The following is a 26,811-nucleotide window of genomic DNA, read 5'->3' on the forward strand; positions in this document are numbered from 1 at the left end:
AGCAGCAATATGATTGACGTAAAATAGCATGCAACCAAAGACTGTCCCATGATTTTCTAAAATGGTCACTCATTACTTTACAGGTAGCTATTTGTCTCGTATTAGGCCTGTGTTGCTTTTGGGAGAGCAAAACAATAGTTACTATAGCAGGTATTGAAACCCGGCCAAATAATCACTAGACAGGTGTGCTAACCTCAACCCTACTAGACATACATATAATTTAAAAAACGTCCTCGAATAGAAAAGAGTGCTCCTCCGTGTGGCCGCCTCTCTGAATACAATGTGTGACCAGAAGGAAATTGGCAGACCTGCAACCCTTGGACTGTGTGTAGGTTTTGTCATCTGGAGCTGAAAAATGGAGAGCTGGGGAGGGAGGGGCGGAAGAGTGCAGTTTAAAGGTTTATCATTAATAACTGACACAATTCTGTAATGAATACTTATTAGAATAATAATACATAAGAGTGACCAATAGTTACTGTATTGTTTAGTGTTTTATTTACTCAAGTAGTGCCCCATGGAGGGATCGAACCATGTCTCAAAAGCAGCAGAAAAGGTCAAATAAGGTCACCAAAATGTCCGTTACGGCTTTACACGACTGGCCGTACACAGTAGGCAGGGGATTGTTTGCGGACCTCCAAAATACCATAGAAGAAGAAGAAACGGATGTAAGCTAAGCGGTTTGAGCTTCCTTGGCAACGTGAGGCTTTTTATAGCTACATTTTGTTAGCATGTCTTCAATAGTGTTGGATTTTCGTGCATAGATAAATTCACATGAGTAATTCGTCTCGTTTCCTAGTTTATGTTAGCTATTGTTTTGCGGTGCTAGCAAACGTGATGCAGAAGTAGCTTTGCAACCTATTCAAGCCAAATCAGTTTGCTAGCTAACGTTAGCTATGTTTTTATCTAGCTAACGTTAGCCGGTAGAGTTCGCACCTGTTAGACAAAAATGTCCACATACCATTTGTATCGCGCAGTGCAGCTAGTTATTGTACTTTCTGTACGTGTGACCCATGCGGCCACAGATGGAGGAGTCAACACAGAGTCTTCAATAACAACGAACAGTCCAAAAACCTATGAGCCTTTCAGTACCACTGACCCGATGTATACCGTTTCAACTGTTGCATTGGATACTTTTGCAACTGCTTCTGCTGAAACTGTCACTCAAGATGGTGTTTCCACGGTAACCACGGACCAGGCTCCATCATCTGAAGCCACCACCGAGCCAGTCATTGAAACAGTCCCACCTCCTGTTGAAACTACTGCCAAAACAAGTCTAACTCCAAAAGGTAGGTTGGTAGCTACACGTCACAAGGAACTTATGTCTATTGTCATTGACAAAATACATTAGTGCACTGCCATAGTTTTGAGATTAACCTTTGCTGTCTTGTAGTGTGTTTATGTGATTTGACCCCAGACTTCTGTGATATTGGCTGCTGCTGTGACATTGTGGACTGTGACATCCCTGACTTGAGCTCTGTCTTCAATGGATGTTTAGATGAAGTCATGTAAGTTTATACGCCTGTGCATTTGCCTTGGGGTCATGGCTGTCCAGGTTCGATCCTCGCAAGGGATGCTGCGTTCACCGCCACTGTTTGCTACATTGGTGTCAAGGTGGGATGTACAGTGCATTTGGAAAGTATTCAGACCCCTTCACCTTTTCCACTTTTTGTTACGTTACAGCCTTATTCTAAAATTGATTAAATCGTTTTTCCCCCCTAACCAATCTACACACAATACCCATAATGACAAAGAAAAAACAGGTTTTTAGAAATGTTAATAAAAAAATTAAAAAAATGTAAATATCTAATTTCCATAACTATTCTGACCCTTTACTCAGTACTTTGTTGAAGCACCTTTGGCAGCGATTACAGCCTTGACTCTTCTTGGATATGATTACAAGCTTGACACACCTGTATTTGGGGAGTTTCTCCCATTCTTCTCTGCAGATCCTCTCAAGCTCAGTTAGGTTGGATGTGGAGCGTCGCTGCACAACTATTTTCAGGCCTCTCCAGAGATGTTAGATCAGGTTCAAGTCCGGGCTCTGGCTGGGCCACTCAAGGACATCCAGAGACTTGTTCCAAAGCCACTCCTGCGTTGTCTTGGCTGTGCTCTTAGGGTTGATGTACTGTTGGAAGGTGAACCTTTGCCCATTCTGAGGTCCTGAGTGCTCTGGAGCAGGTTTTCATCAAGGATCTCTCTACTTTGCTCCGTTCATCTTTGCTTCGATCCTGACTAGTCTCCCAGTCCCTGCCGCTGAAAAACATCCCCACAGCATTGGTCAGACCCTAAAGGAAAACATGAATGGCTCTCCGTCCATCAGCCACATCTTTGCTCTTCACCACCCACAGCTCTATAAACCTTTTCTTCAAGTACACCATGTTCACGGTTGTTCAAAACAAAGGCTAACAACTGTAACCCATCATAAGGATGTAGATTGTGGAGTTCCTTATATCACTTTAAATGGTCCCACGTCTTGTGGATGCTTCAAAGGCTTTGACCATTCATCCAACTGTTTTGGAGATGCTGATTTGTGTGATTTCTGTCACTGGAGGTTTGTCTTTACTCCTTAAGACCTCGTTCGTCACCGCTGTCAGAATCTGTTGACTCAAAGCCAGGAAGTGCTGACCAGATGCTTAACCTGATCTGCCCTGCGCAACTCAGAATGAGGGTAGATTGAGGGAATAGAGAATCCACAGGTAGGGGCCAAGTCTGCCTTTTCCACTCTTGCCTCCTGTAATTGTTGAATTTCGGCTTTTAATGTCTGTGTTTACCAAGAGCCCTCAAATTCTCTCTCTCTGCAAAGTCCTATCCTGAGTATCACAAAGGAATTTATCATGTTTTCTTACTTTGGCTAATACAGTTAAAGACCATTGTGTCTTTGTCAATAAGTTAGACATTCTATTTCTCCCCAAGCTTTTTGTATATCAGACAGATTCCATCTTTGTCAACTATGACATATTTATTTGATCTCTTGCCAACACTCTAATTTGAAAATGTTCTTCATATCACTAGCCAGTGAATTTGATACTTTCCATGTTCACATCCAGAACAGCTGTCCTGCCCTTTTCCAGAGTGGATCTCTCATTTTTTTAAATGGCATTACATTAACTTCAAAAGTATTTATAGTTTTACAACCCCTTGAGGACTCTAACCTCCTATCTTATAGAACACATTGTTTCTACAGGGCCTGGTTACCCCTAAAATGTGTGTTCACTTCAAAAGCTTGTATAAGGCTTACATTACCCTAAATTGCTACTCAACTAGAAACTCACTTCTATGGAACAAGGTTTCACACCCTTAATCAATTGTGGCTTATTTTAACTGATAGGGCTTTAACAGAGGATTCGAACCCCTATACATCACATATATGTATCACTCAATGCATGCACTTATTTTAACCTGATCTGGTTCTTTTAGATATAGGTCTAGACTCACCCAGCAATATGTTAGCAGTCAGGAGATTAAGAGCTGACTCCCCCGAAGTGGGTTGCGCGCAGCCCTCTTATCTTTCCCCTGGATCAACGCACAGTTGATTTGTTTTTTTTCTTGTTGGTCAAGACCAATTCATCCGGGTCACGGCACCATGTGTTAGCTGTTGATGTTATTCTTCAATAACACATAGCCCAAAGGAAATCAGGGGTAGCAAAATATATTTATTCAAAGAGAACAAATCAGTTATGCTGGGAAGTAGATGTTTATTCTTCCCTGTCCTCAATGGTTTCTCCATTGAAAAAAGAGACAGGATGTAGTTATACCCAAGCCTAGCCTGTGGTTGACCAATTAGAATTCATTGCAGTAAAATTGGGCCAAATACCAATTCTGTTTCAGGCTCAATGTATAGACAATTCGAACTGAAATTCCTCCCGTGTCCCTGACCCATTAATCTTCAGTTCCAATTACAAAGAAACAACTATTTCCATTGATGGTTAATTCCCTCTTGACCTTTAGTCCTCTGTGCTGTGTATTTATCTTAAATATTCTTACAATAGCTAAGGGTCTGAATACTTAAATAAAACAGAAATACCTTTTAATACATTTACAAAAAAATCTAAACCTGTTTTCACTTTGTCATTATGGGGTATTGTGTGTAGAGAAATGTTTTAATTTAATCAATTTTAGAATAAGACTAACGTAACAAAATGTTGAAAAAGTAAAAGAGTCCGAGTACTTTCCGAATGCACTGTAAAGTGATTTATTTAGTTATGTATTGCTAAAGCACATCAAGGAACATTGATTTGACCAATTGAATTGTTTGTTTTACAGATATGGTGAATGCATTGAGAGCTGGTTGATATTCAGAGTCAATGTGGATCCTTCATGCGTCACTGTCACAAACAAATTTGTCTGCATTCGACCAAAAGAGGGTACACACACACACACACACACACACACACACACACACACACACACACACACACACACACACACACACACACACACACACATTTTCCTGATGGTGATCCATCCATTCCTTCTCTACAGATAATACTACAGTTTCACAGATCCTACCAGCTCTTGCTAATACACCATTGGACTCCTCCTACCACTTCTCTTGGAAGGGATCTGCAACTTATAGTACCCACACCAAAGATTTCTACAGGGTATGTTGAGATGTGGTGTCTGTATAATAATCTTAACCAGCGATTTAATCATTCAGACGGGCCTAGTAATTTTTCTCTCTGATCGGTCTTGTTACTTTGTCGCAGGTTGATGACACAATCATGTCCCATTTCAACAGCTCCTCCATTCGTGGGGTCCTTCGACAGCCTTCACCAGGGGCCGCCACGTCTTCCTGTGTCGAGCGTAACCCTGCCAGTAAGATGGCACCTGTTCAGTAGCCAAATGTTGTTGAACCTTGCAGATAGACATGACATGAATAGAGTTGACATGATTCCTTCAACAGTCAGATAGACATTTTTGTTCTAAATAGCATATTTCTATCTGACTGTTGGCCAACGTTGTGTTCTTCTGAACCGAGTCCCTATACTCTGAATAAAGTAGAAATCTTACGCACTGCTGAACTGCTGGGTGGTGCTAATAGTCTTGGGAGACCGGGGTCATGTTCATTTGGCACCAAATGGAAGAAAACTGACTGAAACAGGGATGGTCTACCAGGACTTGTCCAATAAGAGTTGCTCATGTTTGTTTTGACCAGTACTCAAGTAATACTTTTTGTATTACAACGTTTTTGGTTTGTTCTATATTTTTATTTCTGGTCTCCCCTTGTAGGGTTCCTGCGATCTATTTCTCTCTCTTGCACCCGCACACTGACCCCCCTATCCTGTGCCACAGACCCCAGTCTCAATGCACAGTCCTACTTCCATGACATCAGCCTGCTCAAGGTTAGTGTGTGTGTTCAAGTTTTGGATGCATGCGTACAGTATCTCTATAATATAAATATCTTGGGCCTATTGCAACCACTGTTGGCTTCCGTATTAACACAAGATAATCTCTCGTTAAATGATCAATACACAATACAATCACCCACAGAACTGATTTCAATTGCAACCGTTATTGGCCACTTGATTACCACTCCCTAAAGCTGATGTCAGTGTTAAACTTTTAGTTCAAAATCTTTTGAGACATTTTCACCCTCTGGTGGGTATTATTGAACCTGCTTATTGAGCAGACCAAGGGTAGATGTACGGAATGATTGACAAATAGTTCCAAGGGTCGTTCCACCTCGAAGCACAAGAAAGACTATTTCGACACCAATCATCTGATTGTTCTGAAATAGTTTCTGTGGTTAGTAACAGATACGATTAGCATTCCTGAAACATTATTTTGTTACAATATAATTTGATCCTTAAGAAACAAAGCTAATTAATTCCGTGGTAAATAATGCAAGCGACTTCAATTACACATTTCTTTGAAAGGGGGGATTCACGGGGAATAAATGACATAATATGGAGAAGCAATACTCCAAGATGCAGCTTCATACTACAGTGGTTCCTCCTTTAAAAGTTGTGAGCTTATGGGGTGAGACTTAGAGGTCATTTCTGGTTCAGTATGGTACACTGCGTCACCACTTCATTGCTCCAGACCAGCGCAAGGAGGAGATAGAGCACTGATTATGCTTTTGGGTCCTACTGTGTCTCTGACAATGAATGGGCGACATAAACCTAAATAGAAACTGATAATTGTGCACGACTTCAATATTACTTACTAAAACTGAGGTTTTTATTCTTGTTAGGATTATTTTGCTCTTACTGCAGTACCGTAGGCCACTCCCAACCGGTCACATTGTACAGCGCCTAAGTGGCGCAACGGTCTAAGACACCGCATAGCGCAAGCTGTGTTGCTACAGATGCTAGTTCAGTACCCGTGCCGGCCTCGACTGGGAGACCCATGAGATAACTGTAGGTATTTCTCCCTCTAAAAAGAAATAATTCTAAATAACAAACTGGCTTTATTTACAAATTAGTAACGATGACTCACCCCATGTTCAAGAATGGCCTTTTTCTCGCTCATTTTACGTTATTTGAAAACAAAAATCATCTCCAATATAATTATTTTAAACAAAGCGATTTATTATTCATTTAGAATTATATAAAAGCCTGTTGGATATTCTCATATGTTATTAGCAGGACAATATATATTGGTCATGGCTCCGGAGTGGTGCACAATGCAGTTCTCCAGCTGTATCCACTGAAAGCGAGCAAGGTTCAAGGCACAAGCGAGCAAGGTTCAAGGCGCATGGGATGAGCCGCAGAACCGTGCACAGAAGACCGACCTAGCCCACGGAGGAGGTGGACTTTTGTGTGGCTTTTGAACATTTTTATGTCTTAAATCATTAGTAGGAAGAAGTTTGGCCCAAATCTGGATTTTGGATACTACATTTCTTTGGTAACACTTGACACCCAGCGTCATGACACGATCATAACCATGTCATAACATGGTCATGACCCATATATTTACACCTGTTGTGACCATATACATGCTGTGGCGTACTGCATTCGCATCGAATAGCCCCCACGATATGCAACTTTTCAGGAAAGTTAGGAACCAACATACACAAGCAGTTTGAAAAAGCTAGCCTTTGCTTTCCTAACAGAAATTTTCATCCTGTAGCACAAACTCCAAAAAGTTCTGGGACACTGTAAAGTCCATGGAGAATAAGAGCACCTCCTGTCAGCTGCCCACTGCACTGAGGCTAGGAAACACTGTCACCACCGATAAATCCACGATAATTGAGAATTTCAATAAGCATTTTTCTACGGCTAGCCATGCTTTCCACCTGGCTACCCCTACCCCGATCAACAGCCCTGCACCCCCCACAGCAACTTGCCCAAGCCTCCCCCTTTTCTCCTTCACCCAAATCCAGATAGCTGATGTTCTGAAAGAGTTGCAAAATCTGGACCCCTACAAATCAGCTGGGCTAGACAATCTGGACCCTCTCTTTCTAAAATTATCCACCGCAATTGTTGCAACTTCTATTACTAGCTTGTTCAACCTCTTTCGTATCGCCTGAGATCCCCAAAGATTGGAAAGCTGCCGCGGTCATCCCCCTCTTCAAAGGGGGAGACACGCTAGACCCAAACTGTGACAGACCTATATCTATCTTACCCTGCCTTTTCTAAGGTCTTCGAAAGCCAAGTTGAACAGATCACCGACCATTTCGAATCCCACCGTACCTTCTCCGCTATGCAATCTGGTTTCCGAGCTGGTCATGGATGCACCTCAGCCACGCTCAAGGTCCTAAACGATATCATAACCGCCATTGATAAAAGACAATACTGTGCAGCCGTATTCATTGACCTGGCCAAGGCTTTCGACTCTGTCAATCACCACATTTTTATCAGCAGAATCAACAGCCTTGCTTTGTCAAATGACTGCCTCGCCTGGTTCACCAACTACTTCTCAGACAGAGTTCAGTGTGTCAAATCGGAGGGCCTGTTTTCCGGACATCTGGCAGTCTCTATGGGGGTGCCACAGGGTTCAATTCTCGGGCTGACTCTTTTCTCTGTATACATCAATGATGTCGCTCTTGCTGCTGGTGATTCTCTGATCCACCTCTACGCAGACGACACCATTCTGTATACTTCTGGCCCTTCTTTGGACACTGTGTTAACTAACCTCCAGACGAGCTTCAATGCCATACAACTCTCCTTCCGTGGCATCCAACTGCTCTTAAATGCAAGTAAAACTAAATGCATGCTCTTCAACCGATCACTGCCCGTCCAGCATCACTACTCTGGACGGTTCTGACTTAGAATATGTGGACAAATACCTAGGTTTCTGGCTAGACTGTAAACTCTCCTTCCAGACTCACATTAAGCATCTCCAATCCAAAATTAAATCTAGGATCGGCTTCCGATTTCGCAAACAAAGCATCCTTCACTCATGCTGCCAAACATACCCTCGTAAAACTGACCATCCTACCGATCCTTGACTTCGGTGATGTCATTTACAAAATAGCCTCAACACTCTACTCAGCAAATTGGATGCAGTCTATCACAGTGCCATCCGTTTTGTCACCAAAGCCCCATATACTACCCACCACTGCGACCTGTATGCTCTCGTTGGCTGGCCCTCGCTTCATATATTCGTCGCCAAACCCACTGGCTCCAGGTCATCTATAAGTCTTTGCTAGGTAAAGCCCCGCCTTATCTCAGCTCACTGCTCACCATAGCAGCACCCACCTGTAGCACGCGCTACAGTAGGTATATTTCACTGGTCACCCCCAAAGCCAATTCCTCCTTTGGCCGCCTTTCCTTCCAGTTCTCTGCTGCCAATGACTGGAACGAATTGCAAAAAATCACTGAGGCTGGAGGCTCATATCTCCCTCACTAACTTTAAGCATCAGCTGTCAGAGCAGCCCACAGATCATTGCACCTGTACATAGCCCATCCAACTACCTCATCCCCATATTGTTTATTTATTTATTTTTTCTCCTTTGCACCCCAGTATCTCTACTTGCACATTCATCTTCTGCACATCTATCACTCCAGTGTTTAATTGCTAAATTGTAATTACTTCGCCACTATGGCCTATTTATTGCCTTAGCTCCCTAATCTTACCTCATTTGCACACACTGTATCTAGATTTTTTTCTATTGTGTTATTGACTGTACGTTTGTTTATTCCATGTGTAACTCTGTTGTTTGTGTCGCTTTGCTTTATCTTGGCCGGGTCGCAGTTATAAATGAGAACTTGTTCTCAACTGGCCTACCTGGTTAAATAAAGGTGAAATAAAAAATTAAATAGTGTAATTTTATGGCTGGTTATGATGCCTACATAGGTGTTCAAACCCACATTTATTCATTGTTTTTTTTCCTGCCAAGAAGTTGCCTTTCGTTTGAAAGTTTGTTAAGTCCTTCCTTTAGTCATGTTTTTTCATCATTTTAAATAACTTGTAGAAAATACACTTTGACACTGTCAAGAAGCATTATCACCATAGTAATCATATAAGCCAGATAAGCCTGTCACATACATGCCCTTATGTCAGTCATCAGTCAGAGGGTGTTTTGTCCTGCTCCTAAAATCTGCTCCTGCATTCATCCCAGTCATCAGAAATAGCATTGGGGTAGGTTCATGTCTGACATTACAATGACAATGTAATACGGTCAATTTCAGAAAATGTGTAAATAACAAAGATACTGTTGACAAGTAGGCTATGGTGTAATGGAGTGTTTTGCCTTGTGCTAAATTCTGTGGGTTTTGACACTCTTATGTAGGAGGTGTTATAACCAGTTGTGGAAAAAGTGCTCAATTGTCATACTTGAGTTAAAGTAAAGATAACTTAAAAGAAAATGACTCAAGTAAAAGTCACCCAGTAAAATATTACTTGAGTAAAAGTCTAAAAGTATTTGGTTTTAAATGTACTTAAGTATCAAAAGTTAATGTAATTGCTCAAATATACTTAAGTATCAAAGTACAAGTATAAACCATTTCAAATTCCTTATTAAGCAAACCAGACGGCACTTACATTTTTAAAATATTTATTTTTACAGATAGCCAGGGGCACACTCCAACACCATTTACAAACGATGCATTAGTCCGACAGATCAGAGGCAGTAGGGATGACCAGGGATGTTCTCTTGATAAGTGTGTGAATTGGACCATTTTCCTGTCAAACTGTAACGAGTACTTTTGGGTGTCAGAGAAAATGTATGGAGTAAAAAGTACATTTTCTTTAGGAATATAGTGAACTAAATGTTGGCAAAAATAGAAATCGTAAAGTAGACAGACCACAAAAAGACTTAAGTATTTTTACGTAAGTACTTTACCACTGGTCATAACCAGCCATGATATAACTACCATGGTAGGTTTTGGGGGTTTTGACACTCATGTCGTTATGACTGTGTCATAATGTGTTATGGCGCTGGGTGTCAAGTAAAGTGTTACCATTTATTTAATATCTGAATCCTATAAATTAAAATGACCAATTTGTGTGCAATCAATTAGCTTAAGTTCTCAGACAAAATGTAAAAATGGGGGGATATCCCTGCACTGTCCATATTTTAAAATGTGTAACTAAATCAAGCCAATCATAATTGAGTCATCTTTATCAAATGAAAATGTAGTCTAACTAAGTTATTTCAAATGGCACATTAGGCTATAATAATTTTCTATTTTACGATTAAATGTTTGAGTGAAATATAGGCCTACTACTTTTTTAGAATCTTGTACTTAAGTATTTTACATTCATCAGCCTTTCGGTTTCCGATGCTCCTGATATGTCGTTATTTCATTGGGGGCGGGAATAAAGAACCTAGACACCAAAAGTTACAGCTGTCTGGTATCAACGTGAGATCAGCTAAATCACTGGTTTATTCTTGTGGGTTTTGCATTGCAATCAATCTTATTTTAGTACGCAGGTGCATGTAATCTCCCGTTAATATAATTTTAAGAAAGCCAGCAATAACACAGTACTATGTAAGAAGTTCAGCTTCTTTGTTGCAATTGGCCACATTGATATTGCCTTATCTTCCACTGTAAATATTCCAGTAATGTTAACACATTCTGCCACAACTAATTATTGTCATTACAGATTCCAGTCCGTGAGAGTATTCAGATATTACCAGATAATCTGGTAAGATTGACCACACATTGGAGGGCAAAAACATGCGACTTGTCTCAGATTGGATGGCACTCACTTTCCGAAGTGCACTAATTCACTTCCCCTCATAGATTTCAAAGCATTGGATTGGTGTGAGAGCAGCTCCACCTTTTCTTCTTACACAAATCCCATGCTTTCAATATATGCAGTGAACGAGTACATCCTTCGGGGAGAAAGGTGAATGAGTACACAGTTGCTAGTGAAAATCTACACACACCTTGCAGTCTTCACATTTTGCTGCCCTAAAATTGAAATCTAAAAAGTGATTAAATTGGATTTTATTCCTACCGATCTACAACCTACTCCACATTTTCAAAGTGAATGAAAAATTATAGAAAATGCTTTTAATTAATGTCTTGATTTCATGTGTTTTCACACCCGAGTTAATTATTGGTGGAAGCACCTTTGGCAGCCATTGCAGCTGTGAATCATTTTTAATAAGACTCTACCAACTTTGCACAACTCTTAAGGCAACATACAATATATCCATTGTTTTGGTCAAAATTGCTCTAGCTCAGTAAAATTGTTTGGGAATCATTGATGGACCGCAATATTCAAACCATGTCTCTGTTTTTCAATCAGATTTTAGTCAAGACGAATACTGGACCATTCAGGAACACTCAACACCGGTCAGAAAGCCATTCGGGTGTGTCTTTGGCATTACAATTTGTGTAATTGTCCCACTGAAAAATAACCTAACCCTAGGATAAAGTTTTCAGAAGACTATGGCGGGTTTTCCTCTTAACCTTATATTCCTTTTGATCCTGACAAACTGCCCAGTCCCTGCCAGTGACAAGCATACCCATAACATGATGCTGCCACCACCGTACTTGAAATTAGAGGACCAACAACATTGCAGTAAATCCAAATTACTGCCCTGTATGAAAAAGTTAAAATAAGGAAGCCTGTGTTAAAAGAAAATCTGTTCCATGGGCCTCCTGAGTGCTTCAGGCGTCACTACAGATCTGGGTTTGATCCCGGGCTGTGTCGCACCCGGCCGCGACTGGGAGACCCATGAAGCGACGCACAATTGTCCCAGCGTCCGGGCTAGGGAAGGGTTTGGCCGGTCGCAAGTTGTACGGTGTGTCCTCCGACACATTGGTGCGGCTGGCTTCCGGGTTAAGCAAACAGTGTGTCAAGAAGCAGTGCGGCTTGGGCAGGGTCGTGTCTCGGAGGAAGCATGGCTCTCGACCTTCGCGTCTCCCGAGTCTGTACGGGAGTTGCAGCGATGGGATAAGACTAACTACCAATTGGATATCACAAAATTGGGAAAAAAAAAAAAATAACAATCCACTCCAAATCATGCATTGGGTTTGCTATAAGGCTGTTAAGTAATACAACACAGCAAAGAAATTACAATTAAAAACCACAGGTTTGGGTCAAATTCAATACAACACACCACAGAGTGAACCACTCTCTATTTTTAAGTATTGTGGCAGCAGCATCATGTTATGGTTATACTTTTCACCAGGATGGACTGGAAAGCCAAGGTAAAGGATTAGAGAAACACGTCTCGATCTTCTGAAAACTTAACCCTGGGATAGTTTATTTTTAAATTACACACATTTTAAAGCCAAAGACACACCAGAATAGCTCTAAGAGGTGTTGAGTGGTCCAGGCTCAGTCCTGACTTAAATTTGCTTGAAAATCTGATTAGGTTTGAATATTGCTGTCCATCAAAGATTTCCAACAAAATGTATTGAGCTTGAGAAATGTTGACAAAACAGCTTTAATGGCTGCCAAAGGTGCTTCCACCAAGTATATGCAATCAAGACATCTTTTGTTTTGAATTTTCTGTTCATTTGGAATGTGGAGTAGGTTGTGAGATCAGTAGGAAAAAAATGTAATCCAGTTTTGAATTTAAAGCAGCAACATTTGAAGACTGCAAGGGGTGTAGACTTTCACTAGGCATTGTACTTTGGGGAAGGGAGTGAAGTGCATTCTTTGAGGCTAAGGGGAAAGATTTGGACTGCACACACTGACCTCTCATTCTCTTCCTGTGTTAGATCCCAGTCACTCCAGTAGTTGGCCATGGTTGGCCTAAACCGAGAGAACAAAATGGTTCCTGTCTCAATGTGGTGTCAAAGGTTAGAGATTAAACAATCAGGTTAAATAATTTTGACAAAATGACTGAATATCCATTTAATCTTCCTAGCTCACATCTTCTCATTCTTTTCCACATGCAGGTGGACTATCTTATATGGTACACAATTATAGGGGAGATCGCTATGGCAACGGTAAACATGGTCTTGGTAGACACTGACTCCAATACGAATCTGTTGCAGAAGCACACTGTCCGTTTCCAGGTAGGCTTTCAATCGATGGTGTATAGAGCAATTTTTGGTTTACAAACATGTTCCAGCGATGTGCATGCATTCTCGTGTCAAATAGCCCTTTTGCAGAGTAGCTATACGCTGATGTTGGGACTTTGACAAACTTAAAGGGGTACTTTGCGATTTTGGCAATGAGGCCCTTTATCTACTTCCCCAGAGGCAGATGCACTTGTGGATACCATTTTTTGTCTCTGCATGCAGTTTGAAGGAAGTTGCTAACTAGCTGGTGCAAGGACGGGAAGTCTATGGGTATCTGCTAGCTTCTAGTTATTGCGCTAACCGATACCCATAGACTTCTAGTCATGCGCTAATGCTAGTTAAAATCATTGCCAAAGTATCCCTTTAACAGTGAATGTGGGTGATGACCATGAAAACACATGACTGATGGTTATAGTTATGCATCCGGGAAATATCTGTCTCAGTTGGGGTCAATTCCATTTCAATTCAATCTTGGAATTTCTGTTTACTTCCTGCATTGACTAAACTGAAATGGAATTGACACCTACCCTGGTACAGTGCATTTGGAAAGTATTCAGACCCCTTGACCTTTTCCACATTTTGTTACGTTACAGCCTTATTCTAAAGTTTGATTAAATTGTTTTCTCCCCTCAGTCTACACACAACCCCATAATGACAAAGCAAAAACAGGTTTTTAAAAATTAAAACTGAAATATTACATTTACATACAGTACCAGTCAAAAGGGTTTTTCTTTATTTTGACTATTTTCTACATTGTAGAATAATAGTGAGGACATCAAAACTATGAAATAAGTCATATGGAATCATGTGTTAAACAAATAAAAATATATTTGAGATTCTTCAAAGTAGCTACCCTTTGCCTTTGACAGCTTTCCACACTTGGCATTCTCTCAACCAGCTTCACCTGGAATACTTTTCCAACAGTCTTTAAGGAGTTCCCACACATGCTGAGCACTTGTTTGCTGCTTTTCCTTCACTCTGCGGTCCAACTCATCCCAAACCATCTCAATTAGGTTGAGGTTGGGTGATTGTGGAGGCCAGGTCATCTGATGCAGCACTCCATCACTCTCCTTGGTCAAATAGCCCTCACACAACCTGGAGGTGTGTTTTGGATCATTGTCTTGTTGAAAAACAAATTTTAGTCCCACTAAGCGTGAACCAGATGGGATGGCGTATTGCTGCAGAATGCTGTGGTAGCCATGCTGGTTCAGTGTGCCTTGAATTCTAAATAAATCACCATCACGGTGGTTGGAACCAAAAATCTCAAATTTGGCCTCATCAGACCAAAGGACAGATTTCCACCGGCCTAATGTACATTGCTTGTGTTTGTTGGCCCAAGCAAGTATTTTCTTTGTATTGGTGTTCTTTAGTAGTGGTTTCTTTGCAGCAATTCGACCATGAAGGCCTGATTCACTCAGTCTCCTCTGAACAGTTGATGTTGAGATGTCTGTTACTTGAACTCTGAAGTATTTATTTGGGTTGCAATCTGAGGTGCAGTTAACTAATGAACTTGTACTCTGCAGCAAAAGTAACTCTGGATCTTACTTTCCTGTGGCGGAAATGAGAGCCAGTTTCATCGTAGCGCTTAATGGTTTTTGAGATTGCACTTGAAGAAACTTTCAAAGTTTGACATTTTCCAGATCGACTGACCTTCATGTCTTAAAGTAATGGACTGTCGTTTCTCTTTGCTGTTATTGCCGTAATATGGACTTGGTCTTTTACCAAATAGCTAACTTCTATATACCACCCCTACCATGTCACAACACAACTGATTGGCTCAAACGCATTGGAAAGAATTCCACAAATTCACTTTCAATATGGCACACCTGTTAATGAAATTAATTCCAAAAGGTGACTACCTCATGAAGCATGTTGAGAGAATGCCAAGAGTGTGCAAAGCTGTTATCAAGGCAAAGGGTGTCTACTTTGAAGAATCTCAAATATAAAATATTTTGATTTGTTTATCACTTTTTTTGGTTAATACATGATTCCATATGTTATTTCACAAAGAAAAACCCTGGAATGAGTAGGTGTCAACTTTTGAATGGTGCTGTAAGTATTCAGACCCTTTACTCAGTACTTTGTTGAAGCACCTGAGACAGTGATTACAGCCTCAAGTCTTCTTGGGTATGACGCTACAAGCTTGGCACACCTGTATTTGGGGAGTTTCTCACATTCTTCTCTGCAGATCCTTTAATCTCTGTCAGGTTGGATGGGGAGCGTCGCTGCACAGCTAATTTCTGGTCTCTCCAGAGATGTTTGATCGGGTTCAAGTCTGGGCTCTGGTTGGGCCACTCAAGGACATTCAGAGACTTGTCACTCCTGTGTTGTCTTTGCTGTGTGCTTAGGGTCGTTGTCCTGTTGGAAGGTGAACCTTCGCCCAGTCTGAGTTCCTGAGCACTCTGGAGCAGATTTTCATCAAGGATCTCTCTCTACTGTGCTCCGTTCATCTTTCACTTGATGCTGACTAGTCTCCCAGTCCCTGCCATTGAAAAACATCCCGCCTGCATGATACTGCCACCACCGTGCTTCACCGTAGGGACGGTGCCAGATTTCCTCCAGATGTGACGCTTGGCATTCACGCCAAAGAGTTCAAGCTTGGTTTCAACAGACCAGAGAATCTTGTTTTGCATGGTCCGAGTCCTTTAGGTGCCTTTTTTAATGACGAGTGGCTTCCATCTGGCCACTCGACCATGAAGGCCTAATTTGGTGGAGTGCTGCAGAGATGGTTGTCCTTGTGGGAGGTTCTCCCATCTCCATAGTTCCATTGGGTTCTTGGTCACTTCCCTGACCAAGGCCCTTCTCCCCCGATGACTCAGTTTGGCCGGGCGGCCAGCTCTAGGAAGAGTCTTGGTGGTTCCAAACTAATTCCATTTAAGAATGATGGAGGCCACTGTGTTCTTGTGGACCTTCAATGCTGCAGAAAAGTTTTGGTACCCTTCCCCAGATCTGTGCCTCGACACAATCGTGTCTTGGAGCTCTATGGACAATTGCTTCGACCTCTGCTTGGTTTTTCTTCGACCTCTGCTTGGTCTCTGACATGCACTGTCAACTGTGGGACCTTTTTGTATAGGCAGGTGTGTGCTTTTCCAAATCATGTCCAATCAATTGAATTTACCACAGGTGGACTCCAAGTTGTAGAAACATCTCAAGGATGATCAATGGAAACAGGATGCACCGGAGCTCAATTTCAAGTCTCATAGCAAAGGGTCTGAATACTTAAATAAGGTATTTGTTTTTTATTTTTAATACATTTGCAAACATTTCTAGAAACCTGTTTTCACTTTGTCATTATGGGCTATTGTGTGTAAATTGTTTTCCTCAATGTGGGGAAGGGGTCTGAATACTTTCCAAATGCACTGTATGTCTATTGTATCAATGCTATGGTTCAATATTCAAATTTAATTGAAAGTCATCTATTTCACAGTTATCCACGCCCCCTCCTACTCCTGAACCAACCCCTGTGGTGGGACTAACAATGGGGACTCCTGTGATTGGTCAGTTTGGCGAAGCAGTCCAACCTGTATCCTTTGGGAATAGCACACGTCATGACATGCAGAACCAATGTTATTCATTTTTTGGCATACTACTTGTTGATATACAGAGACATGTATGCGACTTTGTTTTAATTGAAAAACTATTCAGAGAAGACAAAAGATCAGTGAAATCAATGGGCCTACACTACAGTTGCTTTAAAGAATCACAACCTTGACACTATGTACTGAATGTTCTTATCAGGGGTGCTGGCAGCAAAGCTGCAAGAAAACATTTTGTTTTGATGGATTTTTTTTTCTTCTAATTTATTCTTTCACACTTGTTCAATATCGCAATGCACGATTGGTAAAAACATATATACTTTGGCAATATGGCCTATAGGTGGTGCTGTAATAAGCATTCAAAGTCTAAGGCTCAGCCCCAGTTCCCTGTTTGACGTATAAACACGAAGCTTGGTATATCAGTGTTTCTCATCATAAGGAACAAATTTGACTCATGAGGTCCGCCATATTGGATTTTAAATAAAATCTTAATCTTCTCATGAGCTGTAAATCTGATTGACTCAGAACTCCAAATATACAGTATTTTCACCATGTCAGTCGCTACTATGTTTGAAAAAATCTAAATGATAAACGTCAAATGGACAAAATTGAACCTTTCTAAAAAATATTGTGTTCTGAATTAAACCCCAATAACTAAACTTGAAACTGATTTGAGGGTTTTGTGGTCAGTAGTAGGAACCACAACACTCAGTAAGAGTTTCTCTCAATTTAAGGAACAAACATCTTCGAAAATCATCATGAACCGTACATCCGATTGACAACTCAATGTATGTTAAGAGTTAAAGGACAATTCCACACACTCTTTTGTTATTCGTTTCAATAGTCCATTGTTGATTGGCAGCACTCAAGTTTCCAAGATATTTAACTATCAAAATACAGAAATCATCCCCGTATGATGCATTTTGGAATATAACTTTCTATTTTCCCAAAATATTTGTCTCAATAGGCTAGAATCCTAATTTGACCTAAACTAACATAGAACTTGTTTTGAATTTTTACAAGGGAGGATGTATAATGCTTCCATGCAACTCTCTTTAAGCCTGCTCATAGCCAGCACCACGTTTCATTGCTGCTTGCAGCTATATTTACTTTTCCATTCTTATACTACACTGCATTGGTTTAAATGGGGTGAGGCGTAGTGCCAATATACTGAGACTTCCTGTTCTTTGACTCAGGGTCAGCTAACTCTTCTGGGTGTGTCACTGGGGGGAGAGTGCTCTATTAACCCCAGCAGCCGCATGCCCATCCTTTTCACTCACAACACCATCACAGGCTGTACCTTCAGGTGAGACTACACTACCCATCCATCATGCTCATCCCTTAGTGACAGTGCCCTGTCCACCTGGCTTTTCCATTTGTAGTTTTATATGCAGTCCAGTCCAAAATTATTGGTGTTTTTTTTCTTCTTTTCTTCATTATCAAGGGTGCCAATCATTTTGGACCTGACTGTACATCCGTTACAATCGCATCTGTTGTTGTGGCAACTTGAAACACACGTATTTGTTAATCGTCTTGCTTTTCGAAAGAAGCTCATAGTTGCATAGTCACAGTACTCAAGTATGAGCTTCTTTCAAGGTACAGAAAGTTCATAATTTTTCAGCGAAATATCCCTTTAAAGAAAGTTCCTGAACCTCTTTGCAGGATTTAGTTCATTATTTTCTGTGTCTCTCTCATTCTTTGTCAATTCTTAGTTCTCCCTCGAGTAACTGCTCTAAGCTGCGCTCCCAGCTCTATAGGGTCCTCCGGGGGGTTGCCACACCCAACCTGGTTGCCATGACTGTGGGGTCACAACCAGACTGGGCAAGAGTCATCACACAGGCATGCTCTGTGACGCCACAGGTGAGTCTGTTAAAAGGATAGTAAACTATCCCTTTAATGCTTTACCTCAGGCAGACTCTTAATTTACTCATTTAAATATTACATTTGGCACATGCCAACGGCACAGCGTGAGTTGAGTAGGCAATGATGCTCGTCTTTAAAGGCACAGTTACTTCCAAAATCAACAGTGTTTTGTCGGTGTGTTGATATTCCTCAATGTCAGTGTTAGAAAAATTTACTTCATGTAATTGAGTTTAATATTTTGTGGAATACTAGATGTATGACTACAGATACAGTGCATTCGGAAAGTATTCAGACCCCTTCACTTATTCCACATTATTACGTTACGGCCTTATTCTAAAATGTATTATATATATTTTTTCATCAATCTACACACAATACTCCATAATGACAAGGCAAAAACAGGTTTAGACATTTTTGCAAAAAAATGCCTTTATTTACATAAGTATTCAGAACCTTTTGCTATGAGACTTGAAATTGAGATCAGGTGCAACCTGTTTCAATTGATCATCCTTGATGTTTGTACAACTTGATTGGCGTCCACCTGTGGTTAATTCAATTGATTGGACACCTGTCTATATAAGGTCCCACAGTTGACAGTGCATGTCAGAGCAAAAATCAAGCCATGAGGTCAAAGGACTTTGTTGAGGTACAGATTTAGGGAAGGGTACCAAAACATTTCTGCAGCATTGGAAGTCCCCAATAACACAGTTGCCTCCATAATTCTTAAATGGAAGAAGTTTGGAACCACCAAGACTTCCTAGAAGAGCTGGCCACCCAGCCAAACTGAGCAATCGGGTGAGAAGGGCCTTGGTCAGGGAGGTGACCAAGAAACCGATGGTCACTCTGACCAGGTACTCTGTGGAGATGGGAGAACATTCCAGAAGGACAACCATCTCTACAGCACTCCACCAATCAGGCCTTTATGGTAGAGTGGCCAGATGGAAGCTACTCCTCAATAAAAGGCACATGCCTTTACCAAAAGGCACCTAAAGACTCTCCAACCATGAGAAACAAGATTCTCTGTTCTGATGAAACCAACATTGAATTCTTTGGCCTGAATGCCAAGCGTCACATCTGGAGGAAAATTTCTACGGTGGTGGCAGTATCATGCTGTGAGGATGTTTTTCAGCGGCAGGGACTGGGAGACTAGCTAGAATCAAAGCAAAGATGAACGTAGCAAAGGACAGAGATCCTTGATGAAAACCTGCTCCAGAGCGCTCAGGACCTCAGAATGGGGCAAAGATTCACCTTCCAACAGGACAATGACCCTAAGCACACTGCCAAGACAACGCAGGAGTGGTCTCTGAATGTCCTTCAGTGGTCTAGCCAGAGCCCGGACTTGAACCCGGTCGAACATCTCTGGAGAGACCTGAAAATAGCTGTGCAGCAACGCTCCCCATCCAACCTGACAGAGCTTGAGGATCTGCAGAGAATGGGAGAAACTCCCCAAATACAGGTGTGCCAAGCTTGTAGTGTCATACCCAAGAAGACTTGATGCTGTAATCACTGCCAAAGGTACTTCAGCAAAGTACTGAGTAAAGTGTCTGAATACTTACGTGTTTTTGCTTTGTCTTTTGGGGGTAGATTTAGGGGGGGGAAATAAAATAAACAATTTTAGAATAAGGTTGTAACCTAACAAAATGTGGAAGTCAAGGGGTCTGAATACTTGACGAAGGCCCTGTATATGGGGGATACAACCATCCCAGCTCTGCAGATTGTGCTGCGAAGAGACAATCATTAGATCGTTGTTTTTGGTCACAGGTTCAGGAATGGTTGAAGAATTGCAACATTTACCTGGAGTTAACTCTGCAAATAGCACTGCTGAGTGATCTGAAAAGTCATTGTCAGTTGATCAATAATAAAATACTCTTAGCAGATTTTATTTTCAATCTGTAGAAACTATGAAAATAAAAAGATTCATAACTTTTGTGAAACATCACGCCAGAGTTGATAATATGCAAATAGAAATCAAAACTGGATAGTGTTCAGAGATAGGGGAGCTGAAATGTGGAACAAAAAAAGAACAAAAAGAACATGTAAAATATACTGTGTCCATAAAATGCACACTACTGTTCAAAAGTTTGGGGTCACTTAAATGTCCTTGTTTTTTCCCATTTAAAATGACATCAAAATGATCCGAAATACAGTGTAGACATTAATGTTGTAAATGACTATTGTAGCTGGAAACGACTTAATTATTTTTATGGAATATCTACATAGGCGTACAGAGGCCCATTATCAGCAACCATCACTCCTGTGTTCCAATTGCACGTTGTTAGCTAATCCAAGCACAGCTGAAAACTGTTGTTCTGATTTAAAGAAGCCATAAAACTGGCCTTCTTTAGACTAGTTGAGTATCTGGAGCATCAGAATAGAAGGAGTGGGAGGCCCCGGTGCACAACTGAGCAAGTGGACAAGTACATTAGTGTCTAGTTTGAGAAACAGACGCCTCAAGTCCTCAGCTGGCAGCTTCATTAAATAGTACCCGCAAAACACCAGTCTCAACGTCAACAGTGAAGAGGTGACTCCGGGACCCTGGACTTCTCGGCAGACTTGCAAAGAAAAATCCATATCTCAGACTGGCCAATAGAGATAAAGATGGGCAAAATAACACAGACACTGGACAGAGGAACTCTGCCTAGAAGCCAGCATCCCGGAGTCGCCTCTTCACTGTTGTTTTGCAGGTACTATTTAATAAAGCTGCCAGTTGAGGCCTTGTTTCGTCTGTTTCTCAAACTAGACACTCTCTAATGTACTTGTCCTCTTGCCCAGTTGTGCACCGGGGCCTCCCACTCTTTCTTTTCTGGTTAGAGCCAGTTTGCGCTGTTCTGTGACGAGAGTAGTACACAGCGTTGTACGAGATCTTCAGTTTCTTGGCAATTTCTGTCATGGAATAGCTTTCATTTCTCAGAACAAGAATAGACTGACGAGTTTCAGAAGAAAGGTCTTTGTTTCTGGCCATTTTCAGCCTCTAATCAAACCCACAATTGCTGATTCTCCGGATACTCAAGTCTAAATGGAGTGTAACTTTGCTGTGCTGTGCTTCTCTGAGCATGTCCTATGGATCATTTTGATTGAGACCACACTAAATAGCCTATAGGCGCACATTATAACACCCAGCAGAAAATCAGAGATGAGGGGCGACATTGAGCACACATCGATATATAGCCTAATAAACAACTTATTTTGAAATTTAAATTACAAAATTAAATGACCCTCCCCTGGACTAGATTTTTATTTTTTTTTTACAAAAAACTAAACCCTCCCCCTGACTTCTCTCTTCCCTCTGTCTCTGAAGGAGTCGTGTGAGTCCGGGTGTCTCCTCCCCCACTCCCTGTCAGTCCAGGTGCTGTGGGCTCAGACAGGTCTCCTGGCCTTTCCCCAGAACTACATCCTAGGGGCCAAATACCTCTTCCATTGTCAGAAGGTCAAGGTAAGGGTCAAGCATGTCTCCTCTTGCAGTGGGTGAACAGTTTAAGCTCTCTCCATATCTTCTAATCCCCTCAAATTCAAATCTGGACCTCGAATCCAGTTCCACTGCTTTTTTCCCTCCCCATAAGTCCCCAGGGACTTATTTTGACCTGGGGACACCAGGTGGGTGCAATTAATTATCCGGTAGAAACAGAAAACCAGCAGTAGTCTGGTCCTCGTAGGGTAAGACTTGAATACCCCTCTAGTCTCTGTTCATTTAAACTGGTGGGTGTCCTCTGACCTCCTTTGCCATTTTAAAGGGATAGTTCACCAATGAAACGTGTGTAATTTCGGTAAACTATCCCTAAAACGTGTGCATAAACCTCAAGGGCTTATTATGTATGATCTTTTCTGTAGTTGTGCTGAGCAGATTTCACAGCCAGAAGTGTTGAACTTCTCTGGAACCACATTAATATGATATAGCTGCAGTCTGAGACATGTCACTGTAAAAGAAATGACCTGGAATGCCATTGTTTCCCTCTCAACCACCTTCTTCCCCCTGCACACTACACTGTCTTTCTCCTCTTCAGTGTCCCCTCGTCTCGCCTTTTGTTGTGACCATGGAAGTGATGTTTGTTGACACTACAGTCTACCCAGAACCCCCCAGGGGAACGCCACAGCCCAAGTGGAAATTTCCGTTTGACTTCTTCTCCAGAGGGACAGGCGAGCTGGATGGACAGACAGTCACCACCAACAGTAGTGACCTCAAAAAGGTCACATGGGATATAATGTTGGTTGCACTACTACTGTTGTGCTGGTTTCACTAAAATGTTTGTTACAGAACTAGAAATGTTCACTCGATAATCAATTTAGCTTGTATGTTGTATTTTTGTTACTGTTTGTGAGGCTGAATAGATGAAATTAGTGAAATTGGGCACAATTGTTTGGTTTGAAATCTCAGGTCATTTTAAATTAAACAGTGATGATTTCCTAAACTACCATAGTTCATTTTTGTAAAAAAAATAATCTTAGACATTATTTCACTGAGATATCGGTATGTTGCTTGCACACAGCTGTCCCTTTCCCCCCTCTTTTTGGCTCGATCGGTTTCTGTGCTCTGTGTGTCTGTTCCTCTGCCCGGCCCTGAGGACATAGTTGAGAAGGTGGATGATCCCAGCAGGCGTCATGCCTGGTAGACGGGTAGCAGCGCCCAGCTAATTTACAAAGACAAGACAAGTGTCAAACTCAAAAACATCAATCTGCTCAACATTAATAATTTTACAAATAATGTATTATCATGACTATTTAAGCACAGGGCAGCTCAACGTTTGGTAGATAGCAGTGTTCCTTGATGAAAGCTATAAGCCCACATACAGTACCAGTCAAAAGTTTGGACACACCTACTCATTCCAGGGTTTTTCTTTATTACTATTTTCTACATTGTAGAATAATAGTGAAGACAAACTATGAAATCATGTAGTAACCAAAAAAGTGTTAAATATATTTAGATTTGTTTGAGATTCTTCAAAGTAGCCACCCTTTGCTAGGATGACAGCTTTGCACACGCTTGGCATTCTTTCAACAAGCTTCATGAGGTAGTCACCTGGTATGCCTTCTTAAAATGATAATTTCATTCGAGTACACTGCGCCTCAGACTGCAGCCCAAATAAATGCTTTGGAGTTGGCGCCGGAGGGTAGGGCTGCCGTTTTATCGGCTCTTAACCAACCATGCTATTTTGTTTGTCTTTAAGCGTTGTTTGTAACTTGTTTTGTACATACTGTTGCTGCTTCTGGACATCAGAACTGGAATTACTCACCTCAAGTTGGACGAGGAGTTCTGCAATTAGTCGGATATACTACGGATGCCCGACCTGGCCCAGATCCCCATGATTCGCTGGAAAAGGAAACGTAGGTTTCACGGAAAGAGATCGGGATGCCTTGTGAGGATCAGGCGACGAGTGGCTAATCTGCCCTTGCCTACCGTTCTGCTAGCTAACGTTCATTTGCTGGAAAATAAATGGGACAAACTGAAAGCACGTATATCCTACCAACGGGACATTAAAAACATATCTTATGTTTCGCTGAACGACGACATTAAGAACATACAGCTGGCGGGTTATACACTATCAGCAGGACAGAACAGCAGCCTCTGGTGGGGCAGGGGCCTATGCATTTATGTAAACAGCTGGTGCATGATATCTAAGGAAGTCTCAAGGTTTTACTCGCCTGAGGCAGAGTATCTCATGATAAGCTGTAGACCACACTATCTACCTAGAGTTTTATTCTGTATTTTCGTAGCTGTCTACATATCACCACAGACCGAGGCTGGCACTAAAACCACACTTGAGCAGTATTCCGCCATAAGCAAACCGGAAAACGCTCATCCAGAGGCGGCGCTCGTAGTGGCCGGGGACTTTAATGCAGGGAAACTTAAATCAGTTTTACCTCATTTCTATCAGCCTGTTAACTGTGCAACCAGAGGGAAAAACATTCTAGACCACCTTTACTCCACACACAGACGTGTACAAATCTCTCCCTCGCCCTCCATTTGGCAAATCTGACCATAATTCTATCCTCCTGATTCCGGCTTACAAGCAAAAATTAAAGCAGGAAGCACCAGTGATTAGTCTATAAAAAAAGTAGTTAGATGAAGCAGATGCTAAACTACAGGACTGTATTGCTAGCACAGACTGGAATATGTATCGTCTTTCTTCCGATGGCATTGGAGTACACCACATCAGTCACTGGCTTTATCAATAAGTGCATAGAAGACGTCATCCCCACAGTGACCGTACGTACATACCCCAACCAGAAGCCATGGATTACAGCTAAAGGGTAGCGCTGCCACTTTCAAGGAGCGTGACTAACCTGGAAGCTTATAAGAAATCCTGCTATGCCCTCTGACAAATGATCAAATAGGTAAAGCGTCAATACAGGAATAAGATTAAATCGTGCTCCGACACTCGTTGGATGTAGCAGGTCTTGCAAACTATTACGACTACAAAGTGAAGCACAGCCGAGAGCTGCCCAGTGACACGAGCCTACCAGACAAGCTAAATAACTTCTATGCTCGCTTCGAGTAAAGTAACACTGAAACTTACATGAGAGCATCAGCTGTTCCGGACGACTTTGTGATCGCGCTCTCCTCAGCCGATGTGAGTAAGACCTTTAAACAGGTCAACATTCACAAGGCCGCAGGGCCAGACGGATTACCAGGACATTACTCCGAGCATGCGCTGACCAACTGGGAAGTGTCTTCACTGACATTTTCAACCTCTCCCTGTGAGTCTAATCACAACATGTTTCAAGCAGACCACCATAGTGTTCTTGGGCACAGGGACTAAGGTAACCTGCCTAGATGACTACCGACCCGTAGCACTCACGTCTGTAGCCATGAAATGCTTTGAAAGGCTGGTCATGGCACACAACATCATTATCCCAGAAACCCTAGACCTGCTCCAATTTGCATACCGCACCAACAGATCCACAGATGATGCAATCTCTATTGCACTCCACACTGCCCTTTCCCACCTGGACAAAAGGAACACCTATGTGAGAATGCTATTCATTGACTACAGCTCAGCGTTCAACACCATAGTGCCCTCAAAGCTCATCACTAAGCTAAGTACCCTGGGACTAAACACCTCCCTCCAACTGGATCCTGGACTTCCTGACGGGCCGCCCCCCAGGTGGTAAGGGTAGGTAACAACACATCCGCCACGTTGATCCTCAACCCGGGGGCCCCTCAGGGCTGCGTTCTCAGTCCCCTCCTGTACTCCCTGTTCACTCATGACTGCACGGCCAGGCACAACTCCAACACCATCATTAAGTTTGCTGATGACACAACGGTGGTAGGCCTGATCACTGACAACGATGAGGTCAGAGACCTGACCGTGTGGTGCCAGAATAACAACCTATCCCTCAACGTGATCAAGACAAATGAGATGATTGTGGACTACAGGAAAAGGAGGACCGAGCACGCCCCCATTCTCATCGATGGGGCTATAGTGGAGCAGGTTGAGATCCTTGGCGTCCACATCACCAACAAACTAACATGGTCCAAGCACACCAAGACAGTCGTGAATAGGGCACGGCAAAACCTATTCCTCCTCAGGAGACTGAAAAGATTTGTCATGGTTCCTCAGATCCTCAAAAGATTTTACAGCTGCACCATCGAGAGCATCCTGACATTGACTCTGTGCCGGTACCTCCTGTATATATATCCCCGCTATTGTTATTTACTGTTGCTCTTTAATTATTTGTTATTCTTATTACAATTCTTTTGGGGGGGGGGGGGGATTTTCTTAAAACCGCATTGTTGGTTAAGGGCTTGTAAGTAAGCATTTCACTAAGGTCTGCACCTGTTGTATTCGGCGCATGTGACAAATAAAATTTGTAGTAACAGACATCTCAACATCAACTGTTCAGAGGAGACTTTGTGAATCAGGCCTTCATGGTCGAATTGCTGCAAAGAAACCACTACACCAAGAAGAAGAGACTTGCTTGGGCCAAGAAACATAAGCAATGGACATTAGACCGGTGGAAATGTGTCCTTTGGTCTGATGAATCCAAATTGGAGATTTTGGGTTCCAACTGCCGTGTTGTAAGACACAGAGTAGGAGAACGGA

The 26,811-nt window shown here is 42.0% G+C and overlaps 2 protein-coding genes across 5 annotated transcripts in view; one reads left to right on the forward strand and one right to left on the reverse strand.

Moving 5' to 3' along the window:
- The first annotated feature begins 404 nt into the window (after positions 1-404).
- Positions 405-23,178, forward strand: LOC139569634 (tectonic-3-like). Of its 3 annotated transcripts, none has more exons than XM_071391033.1 (15): positions 408-697; positions 1,023-1,286; positions 1,391-1,505; positions 4,264-4,364; positions 4,483-4,601; positions 4,707-4,815; positions 5,230-5,342; positions 10,993-11,034; positions 13,068-13,148; positions 13,248-13,367; positions 16,801-16,896; positions 18,112-18,215; positions 18,622-18,769; positions 22,071-22,205; positions 22,774-23,178. In XM_071391033.1, exons 2-15 carry the CDS (start codon positions 1,100-1,102, stop codon positions 23,008-23,010), a joined length of 1,707 nt encoding a protein of 568 aa, XP_071247134.1. In that variant the 5' UTR covers positions 408-697; positions 1,023-1,099; the 3' UTR covers positions 23,011-23,178. The 3 variants fall into 3 exon arrangements, with proteins under 3 accessions (XP_071247133.1, XP_071247134.1, XP_071247135.1); XM_071391034.1 differs by having other exon boundaries at positions 408-665; XM_071391032.1 differs by having other exon boundaries at positions 405-1,286.
- The window catches only part of mto1 (mitochondrial tRNA translation optimization 1), a 29,492-nt gene continuing 23,317 nt past the window's right edge, over positions 20,637-26,811 (reverse strand). Inside the window, exons 13-14 of one of the 2 annotated variants that reach the window (XM_071391031.1) lie at positions 24,001-24,077; positions 23,268-23,397 (exon numbers count right to left, since the gene is read on the reverse strand). In XM_071391031.1, coding sequence (XP_071247132.1) covers positions 24,027-24,077 — 51 coding nt within the window. In that variant the 3' untranslated portion in view covers positions 23,268-23,397; positions 24,001-24,026. Of the gene's footprint in view, positions 23,398-24,000; positions 24,078-26,811 lie in introns of both variants that reach the window. The other variant, XM_071391029.1, reaches the window with a different exon arrangement.

The sequence above is a fragment of the Salvelinus alpinus genome, chromosome 3, assembly GCF_045679555.1.
Source record: "Salvelinus alpinus chromosome 3, SLU_Salpinus.1, whole genome shotgun sequence".
In the NCBI taxonomy this organism is placed as follows: domain Eukaryota; kingdom Metazoa; phylum Chordata; class Actinopteri; order Salmoniformes; family Salmonidae; genus Salvelinus; species Salvelinus alpinus.